The sequence below is a fragment of the Lontra canadensis genome, unplaced genomic scaffold (assembly GCF_010015895.1).
Source record: "Lontra canadensis isolate GAN:19392208 unplaced genomic scaffold, GSC_riverotter_1.0 scaffold59, whole genome shotgun sequence".
NCBI classification, from domain to species: domain Eukaryota; kingdom Metazoa; phylum Chordata; class Mammalia; order Carnivora; family Mustelidae; genus Lontra; species Lontra canadensis.
The window spans coordinates 5,926,153-5,945,388 of NW_022631053.1; the positions used below are offsets into that span (position 1 = coordinate 5,926,153).

At 38.0% G+C, this 19,236-nt stretch overlaps 1 protein-coding gene and 1 pseudogene across 1 annotated transcript; both read left to right on the plus strand.

Moving 5' to 3' along the window:
• The first annotated feature begins 1,440 nt into the window (after positions 1-1,440).
• LOC116878765 lies at positions 1,441-11,896 on the plus strand (annotated as a pseudogene).
• A 2,912-nt stretch (positions 11,897-14,808) lies between these two features.
• LOC116878813 (olfactory receptor 8S1-like) lies at positions 14,809-15,726 on the plus strand. The gene has a single exon (XM_032876554.1). The coding sequence runs from the start codon at positions 14,809-14,811 to the stop codon at positions 15,724-15,726; it is 918 nt and encodes a 305-aa protein (XP_032732445.1).
• The last annotated feature ends 3,510 nt before the right edge of the window (positions 15,727-19,236 follow it).

The following is a 19,236-nucleotide window of genomic DNA, read 5'->3' on the forward strand; positions in this document are numbered from 1 at the left end:
AAAACTCCGATTTGAAAACAAACAAGCAGAAACTTCCAATAATCATAACTTGTCATTCTGGAATTTTGTCACAAGGAGGCAGTGGTGTCTTAATCATTAGGTCTGAACCAGCTAGCTTATTTACTCATGCCTCCACAGATCTATAACCTTGAGCTTTGCATATTTCATTTACAAATAAATGTAAATCTGTTGCAGTAGTTACTCAGATACCAGTAGATACTCAGATATACTTTTAAAAGTATATTTGGAATCAATGCTAAAAAGGAAAAATTTAGATATTAAAAAGGAAGTCAAGGGGCGCCTGGGTGGCTCAAGGGTTAAAGCCTCTGCTTTTGGCTCAGGTCATGATCCCAGGGTCCTGGAGTCCCACATCAGGCTCTCTACTCAGCGGGGAGCCTGCTTCCTCCTCTCTCTCTGCCTGCCTCTCTGCCTACTTGTGATCTCTGTCTGTCAAATAAATAAATAAAATCTTAAAAAAAAGAATTCAAGGTGTAATTTTGTATTTTTTCTCTTAACTCTTAGCTTTTCCTAAATGACTCTAATTTTAGATTGAATTAAAAGAAGAAGAAAAGAGGAAAAGGGATAGGGAGAGAAAAAGTATTCCACAGGCTTTATTCTCAGCGATCAGATTTGCTCAGCCAAATTCCACATCTTACACCTTCTTACTGTGCCTCGAGTTGGTGATCATCTCATCTTGTTTCTATCTCAGGTAAAAATGGCTATGCCACCTGTAGGATCTGATTAACTTAATTAAAGGAATCATCTTAATTTTGTTTCCTGTAACTTAGAACTCCTACTTTGTTTCTCAACAATAACAGGAGTTGCCTGACTTCATAATGCCATTATGCTTCAGGGTTACAGGACCCTCATTCCAATTTATCTAAAATCAAAATAAGGCATTTCTCTTGGCAGTTCAATGGAGGAATGAAGTATCACCTTCATTTTTTTCCCCCCAAGGAAATGAGTTCCTTAGAGCAAATGAGTTACAAATGTGTGTGTGTGTGTGTGTGTGTGTGTGTGTGTGTGTAGATGCACAGATAGATGAAGAGAAGGAGAGAGATGGATAAAGAGGTATATGATATTTCACTTATATGTTTCATGTATAATGGTGTGTGTGTTTGAAACAGGCAACATGAAGAGTTTCTTAGATTTAAATAAACCTTAATCCTGTTCTTCACTACCTTTAAATCTCCAGTTGCAAAGTTTGGGCAAATTACTTAATTTATTTGAACCTTGGAATATGAATATGAATATGAATATATTTAGAAGGAATAATTTCTCCTCCATTCCTCTAGTTTTAAAGTGGTTGGATTTACCATAAATGCAATAGTTTTCTGATTCAAACTTTAAAAAATATTTTACTTAAATCCACTATTTGAGCTTTCTACCTGTGGATGCCACCAAGTAACCATCGTTAAAGTCTCCCCTCCCACCACCATCATGTCTAAGTCAGAGTCTCCCAAAGGGCCTGAATAGCTGCAGAAGCTCTTTATTGGAGGTTTGAACTTTGAAACAACCGATGAGAATCTGAGAAGCCATTTTGAGCAATGGGGAACACTTACGGACTGTGTGTTAATGGGAAATCCAAACACCAAGCGGTCCAGAGGCTTTGGGTTTGCTCACATATGCCACTGTGGGGGAGGTGGATGCAGCCATGAATGCAAGGCCACACAAGGTGGATGGAAGAGTTTGGGAACCAAAGAGGGCTGTCTCAAGATTCTCAAAGATCTGGTGCCCACTTAACTGTGAAAAAGATTTTTATTGGGGCGCCTGGGTGGCTCAGTGGATTAAAGCCTTTGCCTTTGGCTCAGGTCATGATCTCACGGTCCTGGAATTGAGTCCCGCATTGGGTTCTCTGCTCAGCGGGAAGCCTGCTTTCCCCTCTCTGTCTCAGCCTACCTCTCTGACTACTTGTGGTCTCTGTCAAATAAATAAATAATTAAAAAGAAAAGATTTTTGTTGGTCGCATTAAAGAAGACATTGAAGAACATCATCTAAGACATTATTTTGAACAGACATTATTTTGTAGTGATTGAGATCATGACTGACTGAGGCAGTGACAAACAGAGGGGCTTTGCTTTTGTAACACTTGACCATGACTCTGTAGACAAGATTGTCATTCAAAAATACCGTACTGCGAATGGCCACAACTGTGAAGTAAGGAAAGCCCTATCCAAGCAAGAGATGGCTAGTGCTTCATCCAGCCAAAGAGGCTGAAGTTGTTCTGGAAACTTTGGTGGTGGTCATGGAGGTGGTTTTGGTGGGAATCACAACTTTGGTCATGGAGGGAACTTCAGTGGTCTAGGTGGCTCTGGTGGCACTCAAGGTGGTGGATATGGTGGCAGTGGGGAAGGCTATAATGGATTTGGTAATGATGGTGGTTACCGAGGAGGCGGCCCTGGTTACTCTGGAGGAAGCAGAGGCTATGGAAGTGGTGGACAGGGTTATGGAAACCAGGGCAGTGGCTACGGTGGGAGTGGTAGCTATCACAGGTATAACAACAGAGGCGGCAGAGGCAGCTATGGCAGTGGTAGTGGGAGCAGCTTTGGAGGTGATGGAAGCCATAATGATTTTGGCAGTTACAACAATCCTCAAATTTTGGACGCATGAAAGGGGGAAATTTTGGAGGCAGAAGCTCTGGCCCCTGTGGTGGTAGAGGCCAATACTTTGCCAAACCATGAAACCAAGGTGGCTGTGGTGGTTCCAGCAGCAGCAGTGGTGGTAGGGCCTAGCTGCTACAAAAAAGACATGTTTTAGACAATACTCATGTGTATGGGCAAAAAACTTGAGGACTGTATTTGTGACTAACTGTATAACAGGTTATTTTCATTTTTGTTCTGTGGAAAGTATAAAGTTCTATTCTGTGGAAAGTATAAAGCATTCCAACAAAGGGTTTTAATGTAGATTTTTTTTTTTTTACACCCGTGCTATTCATTGCTAAATGTAATAGTCTGATCATGATGCTGAATAAATGTGTCTTTAAAAAAAATAAATCTACTAATTGAAATTTTAAGTGGAAAAATACCATGCTATCTCCACAGATGCAGAAATACATCCAATAAAATTCAGCACTTATTCATTTATAAAGATCTTTGCAAACTGGGGATAGTAGGGAACTTTCTTAACAGTTCATAGCATCTATCAAACTGAAGGAGGGAATAAAAATAGTTGTATAAAGAGGAATCTAGTCATAAATGGGAAAATAGGTAAAAATATTCTCATATTTTTATCAAAAAAAGATGCAGACAATGAAATATCTAAGTTCTTCATCTCTAGCAAAGAGCAGGGTGAGGATATTATTGAGAATTCTGGCATTTACATCAAAGACATTCAAAATTAGGAAGGAAAGAAACTTGCCACATGTGTGAACACTATTGCTTACCTATTTCACGGTTATTTTACCTTTCACTTACTAACAACTCTAATTTTAGTTAGATACCCAACACCAGGGGATGATTTATATTGTCTAAATCATTCAGGAAGTTCCACTTACCTTGGCTGGATGCTCAGTTTCCCAGTCTTCCTTGCAACTAAGGGTAGCCCTGTGATACAGAATTAGCCAGTGAGTCTAAAGGAAACTTTTTGGTGGAATAGTCTTTGCTCTTCTCTCAATTTGGACATGATGTCTGAGAAACTGATGCTAAAAGCTACAGAAGCTGTAATGAGACTATGAGGGAAAGGGAAAAAAATCACAGTCACATTTAACCAGTAATTTGACTTATCATGGAAATGCAGAAACAAACCCAACATCTCATACCCCCTCTCAGAGTTCTTGAGTAATATTAAACATTCCTATGGTTTAAACTATGGCTATTTAGGTTACCTTTTACTTTCATCCAAATGCATCCTAACTGATGGACAATGCAAAGATAGAGGCCGTAATCAGGGAGAAAAATAAGCTAAAAAATCCTCAAATTCTTTCCATATGGTTCTGTTGATAGTAATATGTAATTAGAACGTTCATTTATTTATAAAAATTAGCAAAGAGCAAATGATAAAAATTGGGGTTTGAGGAAAAGGTAGAAGAGTAAAGTAAACCAAAGGAGGACTAAAGAAGTCGGCATTATAAGATATGTAAATTAGAAATACCTAATAATAATAATAGAACAGGCATGGACTAAAAATTATCAAGGACTTTCACTTCTGGTAACTACTAACTAGATAGGTTGGACTAACACATTGCCAAAACAAAAAAGCTGAAGAGCATATTTTTAAATTTTTTATTCTTTTTATTTGGGTGTAGTTGATACCTTGGTTCAAGCATACAAATTAGTGATTTGGCAAGTTTATACATTATGCTGGGTTTGGTACAAGTATAGCTACCATTTGTCCTGTTACAATCCTATTACAGTATCATTGACTGTATTTCTTATGCTGTGCCTTTTATTGCCGTCACATATTCATTCCATAACTGGAAACCTGTATCTCCCCCTCTTTCCTACAACCATTTTGCCTGACCCACGGCGCCTCTTCCCTCTGGCAACCATTAGTTTGCTCTCTGTGTTTATAGGTCTGATTCTGCTTTTTGTTTGTTTATTTTGGTGAGAGCTGTGAATTGTGTAAGACTGATGAATCACAGACCTGTACTCCTGAAAGAAATAATACAATATATGTTAATAAAAAAAATAAAAAATGTTCACTTCTCCCCCCAAAATTTGGGTGCTCGCTTCGGCAGCACATATACTAAAAATTGGAACCAAAAAAAAAAAAAAATTGGTATTTGTCTTTCTTAGTCTGACTTACTTCACTTAGTATAATACTCTGTAGGTCCATCCATATTGTCTCAAAAGGCATGATCTCATCCTTTTTTTATGGCTGTGTGTGTGTGTGTGTGTGTGTATACACACACACACACACACACACACATATATATATATACCCCCTCATACACACATTTGTGTGTATATATATACATACACACATGTATATATGTATGCATACCACATATGTCTTATCCATTTTTCTATTGATGGACACTTAGGTTGCTTCCATATCTTGCCTATTGTAAAAATAAACATAGGGGCACAAATATCTTTTTGAATTAATGTTTTTGTTTTCTTCAGTAGTAGAATTATTGGATCCTATGGTATTTCTATTTTTAATCTTTTGAGGAACCTCCATGCTACTTTTCACAGTAGCTGTACCAACTTACATTCCAACCAGCAGTGCAAGAGGGTTCCTTTCTCTCCACATCCTGGCCAATACTTGTTATTTCTTGTGTTTTTAATTTTAGCCACTTTGACAGGTGTAAGGTTGTAACTCATTATGGTTTTGATTTACATTTCCCTGATGATTAGTGAGTGATGTTGAGAATCTTTTCATGTATCTGTTGGCCATCTGTATGTCTTCTTTGAAAAAATGTCTATTCAGGTCGGCTGCCCATTTTTATTTTTTATTTTTATTTTTAAAATTTTTAAATTATGTTATCTTAGTCACCATACAGTACATCATTTGTTTTTTTTTAAATTTAATTTGATTTTTTTTCAGGTTCCAAGATTCATTGTTTACACACAGTCCCAGTGCTCCATGCAATACGTGCCCTCCTTAATACCCACCACTAGGCTCACCCAACCCCTCACTCTCCTCCCCTCCAAAACCCTCAGTTTGTTTCTCAGAGTCCACAGTCTTTCATGGATCATCTCCCCCTCCAATTTCCCCCAAGTCACTTCTCCTCTCCAACTCCCAGTGTCCTCCATGTTATTCCTTATGCTCCACAAGTAAGTGAAACCATATGATAATTGGCTCTCTCTGCTTGACTTATTTCATTCAGCATAATCTCCTCCAGTCCTGTCCATGTTGATACAAAAGTTGGGTATTCATCCTTTCTGATGGAGGCATAATACTCCATTGTATATATTGACCATATCTTCTTTATCCATTCATCTGTTGAAGGGCATCTTGACTCTTTCCACAGTTTGGCGACTGTGGCCATTGCTGCTATGAACATTGGGATATAGATGGCCCTTCTTTTCACTACATCCCTATCTTTGGGGTAAATACCCAGTAGTGCAATTGCAGAGTCATAGGGAAGCTCTATTTTTATTTCTTAAGGAACCTCCACACTGTTCTCCAAAGAGGCTGCACCAACTTGCATTCCCACCAACAGTGTAAGAGGGTTGCCCTTTCTCCACATCCTTTCTAACACACGTTGTTTCCTCTCTTGCTAATTTTGGCCTAACTGGTGTAAGGAGGTATCTCAATGTGGTTTGGATTTGAATCTCCCTGATGGCTACCAATCAAAATTACACTGGCATTTTTTAAAGAGCTGGAACAAGCAATCCTAAAATTTGTATGGAACCAGAAGAGACCCCAAATTGTTAAGGAAATGTTGAAAAAGAAAAAACTGGAGGCATCATGTTGCCTGATTTCAAGCTTTACTACAAAGCTGTGATCACCAAGACAACATGGTACTGGCATAAAAACACACATAGACCAGTGGAACAGAGTAGAGAGCCCAGATATGGACCTGCAACTCTATGGTCAACTAATCTTCGACAAAGCAGGAAAAAATATCCGGTGGAAAAAAGACAGTCTCTGCAATAAATGGTGCTGGGAAAATTGGACAGCTATATACAGAGGAATGAAACTTGACCATTCTCTTACACCATACAGAAAGATAAACTCAAAATGGATAAAAGACCTCAACGTGAGTCAGGAATCTATCAAAATACTAGATGAGAACATAGGCAGTAACCTTTTTTGACATTGAACACAGCAGCTTCTTTCAAGACATGTCTCCAAAGGCAAAGGAAACTAAAGCAAAAATGACCTTTTGGGACTTCATCAAGATCAAAAGCTTCTGCACAAAAAAGGAAACAGTTAACAAAACAAAGAGGCAACACATGGAATGGGAGAAGATACTCCACAACTAACACTACAGACAAAGGGCTGATATTGAAGATCTATAAAGAACTCCTCAAACTCAACACACACAAAACAAATAATCATGTCAAAAAATGGGGATAAGACATGAACAGACACTTCTGCAAAGAGACATACAGATGGTTAACAGACACATGAAAAAATGTACGTCATTTGTTTTTGATGTACTCTTCCAAGATTCATTGTTTGCATATAACACCCAGTGAACCATGCAATACATGCCCTCCTTAATACCCATCATTGGGCCAACCTATCCCTCCATGCCCCCCGAAAACCCTCAGTTTGTTTCTCGGAGTCCATAGTCTCTCATGTTTCATCTCCCCCCTCTGATTTCTGCCTCCCCTTCATTTTTCCTTTCCTTCTAATGTCCCCCATACTATTCCTTATGTTCCACAAATAAGTGAAACCATATGATAATTGACTCTTTCTGCTTGACTTATTTCACTTAGCATAATCTCCTCTAGTCCCGCCCATCTTGATGCAAAAACTGGGTATTCATCCTTTGTCTGTTGAAGGCATCTTGGCTCTTTCCACAGCTTGGCTATTGTGGACACTGCTGCTATGAACACTGTGGTACACATGGCCCTTCTTTTCACTACATCTGTATCTTTGGGGTAAATACCCAGTGGTGCAATTGCTAGGTCATAGGATAGTTCGATTTTTAACTTTTTGAGGAACCTCTGTGCTGTTCCAAAGTGGCTGCACCAACTTGCATTCCCACTGACAGTGTAAGAAGGTTCCCCTTTCTCCACAACCTATCCAACAATCTGTTGTTTCTTGTCAGTTCTTGCCATTATACCTGGTGTAGGGTGACATCTCAATGTGGTTTTGATTTGAATTTCCCTGATGGCTAATAATGATGAACATTTTTTCATGTGTCTATTAAACATTTGTATGTCTTCTTTGGAGAAGTGTCTGTTCATGTCTTCAGCCCATTTTTTGACTTAATGATTTGTTTTTTAGGTGTTGAGTTTGAGGAGTTCTTAGAGATCTTGGATACCAGCCCTTTGCCTGTAGTATCATTTGCAAATATCTTCTCCCATTCCATGGGTTACCTCTTTGTTTTGTTGGCTGTTTTCCTTTGCTGTGCAGAAGCTTTCTATATTAATAAAGTCCCAAAAGTTCATTTTCACTTTTGAAACAAAAGTGCCTTGCCTTTGGAAGATTGTCTTGAAGTTGCAGTGGCTGATGTTGGAGAGGTTTCCACCGGTGTTCTCCTCTAGGATTTTGGTGGATTTCTGTCTCACACTGAGGTCTTTCATCCATTTAGTTTATCTTTGTGTATGGTGTAAGGGAATGGTCAAGTTTCATTCTTCTGTATATAGCTGTCCGATTTTCCCAGCACCGTTTATTTCCATTTATTTCTTTTTTTCCATTGGATAACTTTTCCTGCTTTGTCAAAGATTAGTTGACCATAGAGTTGAGGGTCCATATCTGGGCTCTCTTCTGTTCCATTGATCTATGTGTCTGTTTTTGTGCCAGTATCATGCTGTTTTGATGATTATGGCTTTGTGATATAGCTTAAAACTAGGCAACGTGATGAGCGTATTTTTAATATGTGCTTTGAAAATATTTTAAAACTAAGAAAGTGGTGAAGAATTTTTTTTTATTAATCATTTTTTAAAATTTATTTTCAGCATAACAGTATTCATTGTTTTTGTACCACACCCAGTGCTCCATGCAGTCCGTGCCCTCTCTAATATCCACCACCTGGTTCCCCCAAACTCCCACCCCCCACACCTCTTCAAACCCTTCAGATTGTTTTTCAGAGTCCATAGTCTCTCATTGTTCACCTCCCCTTCCAATTTCCCCCAACTCCCTTCTACTAACTCCCCATGTCTTCCATGCTATTTGTTATGCTCCACAAATAAGTGAAACCATATGATAATTGACTCTCTCTGCTTGACTTATTTCACTCAGCATAATCTCTTCCAGTCCCGTCCATGTTGCTACAAAAGTTGGGTATTCATCCTTTCTGATGGAGGCATAATACTCCATAGTGTATATGGACCACATCTTCCTTATCCATTCGTCCGTTGAAGGGCATCTTGGTTCTTTCCACAGTTTGGCGACCGTGGCCATTGCTGCTATAAACATTGGGGTACAGATGGCCCTTCTTTTCACTACATCTGTATCTTTGGGGTAAATACCCAGTAGTGCAATTGCAGGGTCATAGGGAAGCTCTATTTTTGATTTCTTGAGGAATCTCCACACTTTTCTCCAAAGAGGCTGCACCAACTTGCATTCCCACCAACAGTGGAAGAGGGTTCCCCTTTCTCCACATCCCCTCCAACACATGTTGTTTCCTGTCTTGCTAATTTTGGCCATTCTAACTGGTGTAAGGTGATATCTCAATGTGGTTTTAATTTGAATCTCCCTGATGGCTAGTGATGATGAACATTTTTTCATGTGTCTGATAGCCATTTGTATGTCTTCATTGGAGAACCATCATCCCAAAGAAAAGAAAATCTAGAAAAGCAAGCTCAGTATTTGGGGGTCTATTATTCCCATAAGGACATCTTGAAGAGGTGGTTGAGAATGTGAGAAGTTATTCTGACAGTTTCCTGAAGTAAGTGGGGAAAATGGAATTCAGGGACAACCAAGGGGGTGAGTTGGAGCCTTAAAGGACAGTACACTGAAATAAAAGTGGATTGAAAGCAGACCAACTTCATAAGGGCTGAAGCCCAACTTCATCTCAGCCACTGGAATTACATGAGAATGATCCAGGACTGCAAATGCCCATGGCTGTCTGACAGAAGCTAGTGGAAGTTTTCTCTAGAGGAAGAGAATACAAGCCAGAGCCATAAATTGTTTCTCTAATTTTCATAATAACATCCTGTTCTCAATAGAAAAAATTAAACAAAATGGAGAGAGAAAAACTAGAGACAGTAGAAACAGATCCAGACATATAACTTAAAATAAATGAACTTAAAATATTTATGGAGATTAAAGATAAGATTGAGAACTTTGGCATAATATTTCTGGAAGATATAAAAAATCTAAGTGGAAGTTCTAGCAGACTCAGTGGCTGAAACTAAGATTTTAATGGATAAGGAGATCAGGCAGTATTGAGTATACTAATGACTTATAAGGTAGGTAAGAAGAAAATATATTCAGTAAGGCACAGACAGAATAAAGAAAAAAAACAAGAGAGTATGTAATACATAATGCATAGAATGAAATAAGATGCATGTATATGGAGCTACAGAGAAGAGAGAGAGAATGAGGTAATATATGAGAAAATAGGGCAATGTGTAAGATAATGGATGAAAATGTTCCTAACTGGGGCGCCCGAGTGGCTCAGTGGGTTAAAGCCTCTGCCTTCGGCTCTGGTCATGATCCCAGGGTCCAGGGATCGAGCCTTGCATCGGGCTCTCTGCTCGGCGGGGAGCCTGCTTCACCCTCTCTCTGCCTGCCTCTCTGCCTACTTGTGATCTCTCTCTGTCAAATAAATAAATAAAATCTTAAAAAAAAGAAACAAAAGACAAATTAACTCCAGAGAATTAGTTAGATTAACAATTGACTTCTCAAGAAAAGTGTTAGACTAACGAAGATAGAAGACACTGAGGTAATATCTTCAAAGTACTGAATAAAAAAAATAACTTCCACATTAGGATTCTGTGTCCAGTAAAACATCATTTAAGAAAGAAGGTGAGGAACCCCTGGGTCTCTCAGTTTGTTAAATATCTGCCTTTGGCTCAGGTCATGATCCCAGGGTCCGGCTCAGCGGGAAGCCTGCTTCTCCCTCTGCCACCCCCTCCCCCTTCTTATGTGTGCTCTCTCTCTCTGACAAATAAGTAAATAAAATCTTTTTTAAAAAAAGAATGAAGGAAGATGTGGTCCATATACACTATGGAGTATTATGCCTCCATCAGAAAGGATGAATACCCAACTTTTGTAGCAACATGGATGGGACTGGAAGAGATTATGCTGAGTGAAATAAATCAAGCAGAGAGAGTCAATTATCATATGGTTTCACTTATTTGTGGAGCATAACAAATAGCATGGAGGACATGGGGAGTTAGTAGAAGGGAGTTGGGGGAAATTGGAAGGGGAGGTGAACAATGAGAGACTATGGACTCTGAAAAACAATCTGAAGGGTTTGAAGAGGTGGGAGGGTGGGAGTTTGGGGGAACCAGGTGGTGGGTATTAGAGAGGGCACGGATTGCATGGAGCACTGGGTGTGGTACAAAAACAATGAATACTGTTATGCTGAAAATAAATTTAAAAAATGATTAAAAAAAGAATGAAGGTGAAAAAATACATCACTAGCACTAAATGAAAAATTAAATTCTTCTAGGAGAAAGAAAATTCTCCAGTTGGAAATTTTTATTTTCTTCTGTTTTATCTTCTGATTCACTAATATCTCTTCAGCTTTGTCTAATTTGTTAAACTCATCCATTGAGATCTTAGCTATTCAACTGTTTAATTCTAGATGTAGAAAAAAAATTGAGCAAAAAAAGAGTCAAATATGTAGGTAAATTTAAATTACCATTGACCATGTAGTAGTAGCAGTAGTAGTAGTAATGATGTCATATATAATAATTCTGTATTGAGTACATGTAATAATTAAATATATGACATTAAGGAAGATGATCTAAAGGTGAGCTGTAAATCACTTAACTTTAATGGGAGTTCCCAGGGGGATCACTCAGTAACCATTTTTAGGTAATGAGTCCAAAGTAAGCTTCAGGCTGAACTTTCCAGCAATCAGGACAGACCCACAATATCCCCTGGGCTCTCAGGTTGTCATAATTTGCCATCTCATTGGCCACCTTAATCCACAGTCACTTCTGAATGGCTAGACCGGAGCCACCTTTGTTAGGATGGTGCTTTCAGTAATATATTACCAGTCATACAGAGGGATATGTGCAGAAATGATGGTATAATTGTGCTAGGAGAAATATGAAAGAAGTTGCCTTATTACCTGTTAGGAATTTGAAGTTTTCAAGTTTTCCTTTGTCATTTTTCAGAGTCATTAAGGGATAAGTGTAAAAATGCTGTCAAAGTTTAGAAGAGTTTTCTGAAATCTTTATTTGCAGAAGCTTTTGAGGATGGAGCTTATGTATTTCTCTTTATGCACAAAAAATCTTTTAAATAGAAAAAGCTATACCAGTTCACATGATTGAACAGTTGTGGCACATTTTCTCTCTTGAACATTTCTCCCGAGCTCCATGGTATATGTACCAATCCAGAAAAACAGGATGTATTCTGCACCAGGAAACCCCAGAAATATGGTAATATTTTTCTTGTGTTTTCTGATGAGTTTCTCTGTTTCTATGCTCCCTGTATAGAATCCTTTCTGTCTCAATTCCTGCCACTTGTTATTCCCTCATCTGGCACTTCCTTTCCCTTTTAGTTATCTCATCTCTTCTCTGTTCCCCTGGACTGGACGTGATGGCCTCCCTGTTTCTCTCTGACATGGCATTCATTTCTGTGACCTGAAATGTTTTGATCTGCTCCTCAAAATCAGCTCTCTTCCTCCTTTAGGGAAAATTAAACATTTGCATTGGGCATGAAGGAAAGAGAATCTAATGATTCTTTAACATTCAGCATTCTTAAGTCATGACAACTTTTCAAGGTAATTATATTTAGCTTCATTTTACATATGGGACAACTGAGACAAGATATTTTCTATAACTTGTTATATTCATTGTTTCTGGTGCTGAAACACACCACATTATACCAGAAACCTGGAAGTTCAGGGAAGCTAGTATCTGATAGCTGTCTGTAAAAGGTGAGGGGGGATAGGACATCAACGATAGACTTTGGGTACCCTGTGATTCACAAATAACCCTCTTCAAGTACTCCAAATGCACAGTGCCCAGAAACTAATTACATCTTTAATTATAGGTATTCTCTACAATTATGTACCCTGAGGTATGTGGAAGTTCAGAACAGGGCATGAAACACTGCATTGAGGCAAACCTTCCTAGTTGACAAAATTTTTCAGACCATTAATACATCTGTTTTCATGCAAGCCCCAAGTGTCCAAATCCCTTACTGGATCCTAATCAGATCTGTGCCTTGTGAGTAGTAAAGCCCTAGACTATTCTTCTCCTGAGTTTCATTCGTTTATTTACTCATTCACTCATTCATGTATTCATTTTTATTTCTAAATAATACTTTTTGAGCAATTCCTTTGGGCCAGTTATAATGCTATATATACTCTGGTGTGTCTCATCTTTTTTTTTTTTTAAATAAGTTAGGTTTAGTTTAATAATTAACATAACTGCTGGCTCAGTTATAACAACTCAAAAGCAAGCTACATAAAAAGAAATTAGCTTCATAAACATACTCAAAAACTGCGAGTAGATTTTGTTTTTTCATACTCATTGCAACAAAGCTTCATAGCAGAACTCTTGGACGTTTATGAACTTAGTAAACATAAAAAGAAAGTGTTCTCAAAGGCAGGAGTAAAGACCCTACACACACTTTTATGGTATTAATACTTCTGTGTGACATAGTATATAGGTGATTAAAAAATATTTTTCAAAGCCAACTTGAAACATCTTATGTAAAATTTACCATTTGATGACTTTCACTAAAAGGCTTGGCGATTATCCAATCAGCCTTACTCAAAAGTTTGTGTGTCTCATCTTTTTTTTTTTTTAAAGATTTTATTTATTTATTTGACAGACAGAAATCACAAGTAGCAGAGAGGCAGGCAGAGAGAGAGGAGGAAGCAGGCTCCCCACTGAGCAGAGAGCCCGATGCGGGGCCCGATCCCAGGACCCTGAGATCATGACCTGAGCCGAAGGCAGAGGTTTTAACTCACTGAGCTACAGAAATTTTCAAACTCTACATTCACACCAAATTCTCACACTGATATTCAAACTTGTCTTCTGGATTCCTGGATTTGAAAAATTTTTCTTTAATTCTGTGCTAGTTATTGCTCAGCTAGGTGAGAAGGACAGGTAATGTGGACTTCCTTCCTAAGAACAGCTTTAATTCTGGGTGTTGTTTGGATAAATAATGGGAGAAAAATCATCTTTGAGAAGTTGAATGTGCCCGTCTTGCAGTATGAACCCAAGAGATAGAGGAGGACATGAAAGAACAAGATGGTATAGTCAGTGGTGTTGAAGAGTTATTCTGAGTCTATGGTTATAAATGGGTTTTCAGCCCAAAGTAGGAGGGGGAAAAAAAGGCTAAGCTTTGGAAAGTTAGGAGGTAGTCTGTATTTGCAAATGGCATAAGGGCACAGACAAGAGCTGAATCTGAATAATGACACAAACTGGGGATAGAGATTATGACCAGCATATGTTCCTGTATTGGTCAGCTGTTTCTTTTGGTGAGTTATGTAAAATCTGGGATATCTCTCTGCTGCCTTCTTTCTAACTCATTCCCTTTCTCCTCACTCTGCAAATGTCCAGCCACTACTCCTCTTCAGTTTGCTTTAATGACCCCATTTAAATATTTATGAAAAAATAAAAGCCATTACATGGAAACTGCTTCCTTCCCAACATCACATCTATGCATTTTGATGGATGAAGTAAACTTGCTCCCACATAAGGGCATGCTTTGCTTCTGCTTTGCAACCCAGCTGCTCTCAGAGATACTATTTCTGCAATTTTTTCTCATTCTTCCTGCAATTTCTTCCTCTCTGCTGGATTATTTCAAGAGTTTGCAAAACATCTTCCAGTTGCTTTAATAATAAAACAACAACAAAATAAACTCTAAGACATTAAAGAAAGAATAATAAAAGGGGAAAGGGAGTTGATACAGGGTTGGAATCTTATAGAAAAGATTATTACAGATTTTAGGAAATCTAGAGACTGAGGGAAGTTTATCATTTCAGATCTTAAAGTTTTGAGTAGGCATGAAACTTTGTGAATAGAGAAGAATGTTGAAACCCTTGAATATTTGTTAGACATAAGAGGCCTTATCTGATTTATTTCTTACATTCCAAAGAAAATATTGAAGGCAATGAGAAACCACAGTGTTGTTTCTGAGTTCATCCTCCTTGGGCTGTCTGCTGACTCCCAGATCCAGGCTCTGCTCTTTGTGCTGTTCCTTGTTGTTTACCTCCTGACTCTGATGGGGAACCTGCTGCTGCTGCTGGTGATCAGGGCTGATTCTCACCTCCACACCCCCATGTACTTCTTCCTGGGACAGTTGTCCTTCCTGGATCTCTGCCACTCCTCTGTCAGTGTGCCCAAGCTGTTGGAGAACCTTCTGTCTGAGAAGAAAACCATCTCAGTAAAGGGTTGCCTGGCTCAGGTCTTCTTTGTGTTTGCCACTGGAGGCACTGAATCCTGCCTGCTTGCTGTCATGGCCTATGACCGCTATGTTGCCATCAGCTCCCCTCTGCTGTACAGCCAGATGATGAACAGACAGCTGTGTATAGGGCTGGTGTGGGGCTCATGGAGCTTGGCTTTTCTAGATGCTCTTATCAATATCCTTGTAGCTCTCAATTTAGACTTCTGTGAGGCTCAAAATATACACCACTTCAGCTGTGAGCTGCCGTCTCTCTACCCTTTATCTTGCTCTGACGTGTCTGCAAGTTTTACTGCTCTGCTATGCTCCAGCCTCTTGCATTTCTTTGGAAACTTCCTCTTGATATTTTTCTCCTATGTTCGCATTTTATCCACCATCCTGAGCATTAGCTCTGCTACAGGCAGAAGCAAGGCCTTCTCCACCTGCTCCTCCCACCTCACTGCAGTGATCTTCTTTTATGGCTCAGGGTTACTACGCTATCTCATGCCAAACTCAGGATCCACTCAAGAGTTAATCTTCTCCTTGCAGTATAGTGTGGTCACTCCTATGCTGAATCCTCTCATCTACAGCCTGAAGAACAGAGAGGTGAAGGCAGCTGTGAGAAGAATCTTAAGAAAATTTGTCTAGTGTTATAATTAATAGACTACAGAATCAAAATGATGAGGGGAGAAACTGCATAGAACTGCAATATGTAGTACCTGAATATTAAGGAGAATTTTCTGATATCAGGATCTGCAACATACCTTATATCTTTTCTTTAAAATGGTTAAGAAAAGGTAGAGTTGTTTTCCTGGTATGATAGTAGTTCTGTCCTATTCAGAGGAAAATGGATGGATGAACCTCTTGTCTTACAATTTTTCTTATAAAACTATTTAGTGTATTACAGACAATATGGTAGACTTTGTTATTGCTTGCTTGTTATCTTTACCATTTCTCCAGTAACTAAATTCCATGTGTTCAGTATAGTTTCAGAGAGACTGTTAATCATGGTGTCCCCAAATCCTCTTTCCTCCCCCATTCATTATTCACGCTTTGTCCTGGCAAGTGGCTGGTATAGGAATGAGCATATGGTCAATGCCAGACCATCCACTCCCTTAGGAATTTTAATTTTCAGAATAGATTCAGAGAGGCAGAGATAAGTCTTTCTGTTTGTAGCACTCTGATAGCCTATCCCAGTGCCCCTGCTGATTAGATCACTACTGTTATCCTAGATTCTATACTTTCAAGAAAGAAAAACATGATTAAACCTATATCTCTTCTTAAAGATTTTATTTATTTATTTGAGAGAGAGAGTGAGAGAGAGAGAGTGAGAGAGAGTGTCAGAATGAGATAGAGAACACAAAATGGAATTAGAGGCAGAGGAGGAGGGAGAAGCAGACTCCTCACTGAGCAGGGAGCCTGATGTGGGGCTCGAGCCCAGAACCCTGGGATCATGACCTGAGCTGAAGGCAGATGCTTAACTAATTGAGCCACCCATGTGCCCCGATAAACATGAATTATATTAAGAGCATGTGATTAGGTATTTACATCATATCTGTTCCAAGAATTTTAAATACATTATCCCATTTAAATGTCACAACAAATGCTATAGGTAGATACTTTAGTGTCCTTGTTTCAGAGAAGAGGAAGTAGACTCAGAGAGGTAAGTGGTGGGGGTGGAACTTGGAACCAAACAGCTTATCCCAAAGCCTGTTTTCTTTATCACGTTGACACACTGACTGTCCCTTTGGTGCTGTGAGCTACCCCAGACCTAGTTCATGAATTTCTCTTTTAATGCTTTACTATTGTTGTTTTGTTTTAGTTCACTTAAGTAAGTCAGAATTAGATTCTGTCATTTGCAAGGAAAAGACCTAAAAGATATATATTGGTACTGCAATTAAATTGTAGGTATAGACATCCAAAGACAACTGGGAACAATTGACGTAATGGTCAAACATTTCCAGTTGTGAGAGGGAGATACTGTTAGACAGGTAGCTCTGCCACTCAGCCCTAATAATGCTACAGAAATGGTGGAATGTGAGAAGGTAAATGCTGTGCAGTGCATATAATAAACTCTAGAAAGAAATCGACAGAATTTCAGCAAAAGCCCCTTAGATCATGAAACACAATTAGAGAATTACTGAGAAGGAGATTTGGGAGATTAAAATTATCATGGTCAAAAATTAATTATTTCTTTCTGAAATTACCTTTTAGTTTTTTTTAATATATCCAACTGCTTTTTTAAAATCTTTTTTTTTTTAAAGATTTTATTTATTTATTTGACAGAGAGATCACAAGTAGGCAGAGAGGCAGGTGGAGGGTGGAGGGGGAAGCAGGCTCCCTGCTGAGCAGAGAGCCCGATATGGGGCTTGTCTTGATCTCAGGACACCCCACTGAGCCACCCAGGCACCCCCTACCTTTTAGTTTTTACTACTTTACTTACTTACCCTTCATTTTGCACTCCACAGTAGCAGAAAATATAAACTCAAAGAGATCAAGGGCCTTTTTCTGGCAATCTTTGATACTTTTTCTAGAATATAAAATAGTTTCAAACATGCATATTGCACAATAGCTGTATTTTGATTGCGTAAATTTTGGGCAGAGAAACTGGGAAAATATATGGGATGGATTTCCACCAGTGGGATTCCACTGCCAAAACAGTTTGAAATAATTATAAGTAAAATAGTCTACCATGTGAATGCCAATCTTTACCTTCCTGGTGATCCTAGTTCCATGAATTTTCTAACAGCGTGGCCATGGTTGGGTATGGTGGTTATGCAAAGGTTCAGTAACATTTTCATTCACAAAAGCTATTCTACTGTTGCCATTGGTGAAATTCATTTTGATAAAGGTCACACGCAAATTTTGTAAGATATATTATCAAATAGCTTTTATTTTTTGTTTCCATTATGAATTAAAAATTCAATTATATTTACTACTTGGTTATTTCTAGTACATAGGAATGTTGTGATATTTTGTATACTGAGCTTGTATCTGTTGACTTTGTTGAACTATCTTCCTAGTTATAATGGCTTATTTATAGATACTATTGGATTTTAAAATTACATTTTAATTATTTCCTCTTAAATAAAAACAAATAATTTTGTTTCTTTACTATTTTCTATTTCTAATTTTTATATCTTATTATTATTATTATTATTATTATTTTAGCTTTTGGAATGATTTTCTCTTTAAAATTTTTTTTTGTTAGATTTATTTTATTTTATTTTATTTTTTTTTTAATTTTCTTTTATCGTGTTATGTTAGTCACCATACAGTACATCTTTAGTTTTTGATGTAGTGTTGCTTGATTCATTGTTTGCATATAGTTGGTGATGGGTATTAAGGAAGGCATGGATTTCATGGAGTACTGGGTGTTATTTTTATTATTTTTAAATTAAAAATTTTTTACTTGAGTATAGTTGACACACAATGTTATATTAACTTCAGGTGTACAGCACAGTGATTCAACTTCTTTATGTGTTACACTATGCTCACCACAAGTTTAGTTACCATCTATCACTGTACAACACTATTATAATACCATTGACATATTTCTGATGCTGTGCCTTTTATTCCCATGACTTACTCCTTCCATAACTGGAAACCCATATCTTCCTTTCCCTTTCACCCATTTTTGCCCATCCCATAACGCCATCTCTCCTATGGCAACCACTAGTTTCTTCTCCATATTTATAGGTCTGATTCTGCTTTTTATTTGTTTTTTTTTTCCTTTTTTTCCTTTTTCTTTTCTTTTTTTAGATTCCACACATGAGTAAATTTGGTATTTGTTTTTCTCAGTCTGACCAGTTTCACTTAGCATAATACCTTCTGGTTCCATCCATGTTGTCCTAAATGCCATGATTTCATCCTTTTTATGGCTATGTAACATTCCTCTCTATGTATAGCTATATACATATATGTATTGAAATACACACACACACAAACACACCATATGTTCTTTATCCATTCATCTATTGATGGACACTTAGGTTACTTCCCTATCTTGACGATTATAAATGATGTTGCAATAAACACAGGGATACATATGTCTTTTTTTAATTGAAATTCAATTAGCCAACATATAATACATCATTAGTTTTTGATAATATTCAAGGATTTATTAGTTGCGCATAACACCCAGTGTTCATCATATCA